The sequence below is a fragment of the Seriola lalandi genome, unplaced genomic scaffold (genome assembly GCF_002814215.2).
Source record: "Seriola lalandi dorsalis isolate HSWRI2012SDOR001 ecotype SW California unplaced genomic scaffold, Sedor1 jcf7180001960056, whole genome shotgun sequence".
NCBI classification, from domain to species: domain Eukaryota; kingdom Metazoa; phylum Chordata; class Actinopteri; order Carangiformes; family Carangidae; genus Seriola; species Seriola lalandi.
The window spans coordinates 1-1,020 of NW_019430725.1; the positions used below are offsets into that span (position 1 = coordinate 1).

A 1,020-nucleotide genomic window follows, 5' to 3' on the forward strand; every position below is an offset into this window, starting at 1 on the left:
GTGTGTGTGTGTGTGTGTGTGGTGGGGGGAGGTCCACTTTATAAAAGTGAAAGCTGCTGACTCATGTCGTCTGTTGGTGGTTATTATGATTATGATCACGGGAGACTGAGCCTCATTCTTACAGCTGCTGTTCACAGAGCAGTTTGTAATGTAAGAGTTGTTGGCAAAATGGACGCCTCACTGATTATAGATTATTTCTGGAGTATTGTTAATTTTCATTTAATGATTTATTCATGTATTGACTGTTTGAATACATTAACACCATGAAAGCTGCTTGATCACCTGCTGTGTGTGGCTCTGTGCTGCAGGTGAACGTGGGTCATCCATCGGAGGTAGATGAAATCTTTGACGCCATCTCCTACAGCAAAGGAGCCTCTGTGATCCGCATGTTGCACAACTACATAGGAGACGAGGTTGGTCACCTGAACGCTCGCCGTCCCCGATGACGTTTCCACTTCTGTAATGTGATTGTTAATGTTCACCTCTTGCTCTGTGCAGGACTTTAGGAAAGGAATGAACGCCTATCTTTTGAAGTTCCAACATAAAAACGCATCGACAGGTAAGGAGCGTGCGGGAAACATTTAACCTGGAGATGAAGCAGCTGTTGTCGGTTGATTCCCTGGTTTCACTCCTGACTCCCCGCCTGTCTCCCACAGAGGACCTATGGGACTGTCTGGAACAGGCCAGTGGGAAACCCATCGCTGCAGTGATGGGCTCGTGGACCAAGCAGATGGGCTTCCCAATCATTGTAGTGGACCAGGAACAGGTACGCTTCACTGCACACAAGCTGTTTGTTGTTTCTGCTTTTTAAACTGTTTTTCTCCCTCCCTCCCGAATCACTCCTGATGGTTTTGTCCGGCGGTTTGTCGATTCTCGTACTCGCACTGACCGTGATGTCATTTTACAGCAAGGTGACGACCGCATCCTCAAGTTATCTCAGAAGAAGTTCTGCGCCAGTGGACCTCATAACGGTGAGTGTGTGAGACGAGCAGCTCAAACTGGCAAAAACATGTTCATGTG

General features: G+C 47.5%; 1 protein-coding gene across 1 annotated transcript; it reads left to right on the plus strand.

The window, feature by feature from the left end:
- Positions 1–308: 308 nt before the first annotated feature.
- LOC111665603 (puromycin-sensitive aminopeptidase-like) lies at positions 309–971 on the plus strand (the record flags this gene model as incomplete). Its single annotated transcript, XM_023420707.1, has 4 exons — positions 309–413; positions 499–559; positions 657–766; positions 908–971. Coding segments are annotated over 4 exons (340 nt in total), but the record flags the coding sequence as incomplete, so codon positions are not given.
- Positions 972–1,020: the final 49 nt, after the last annotated feature.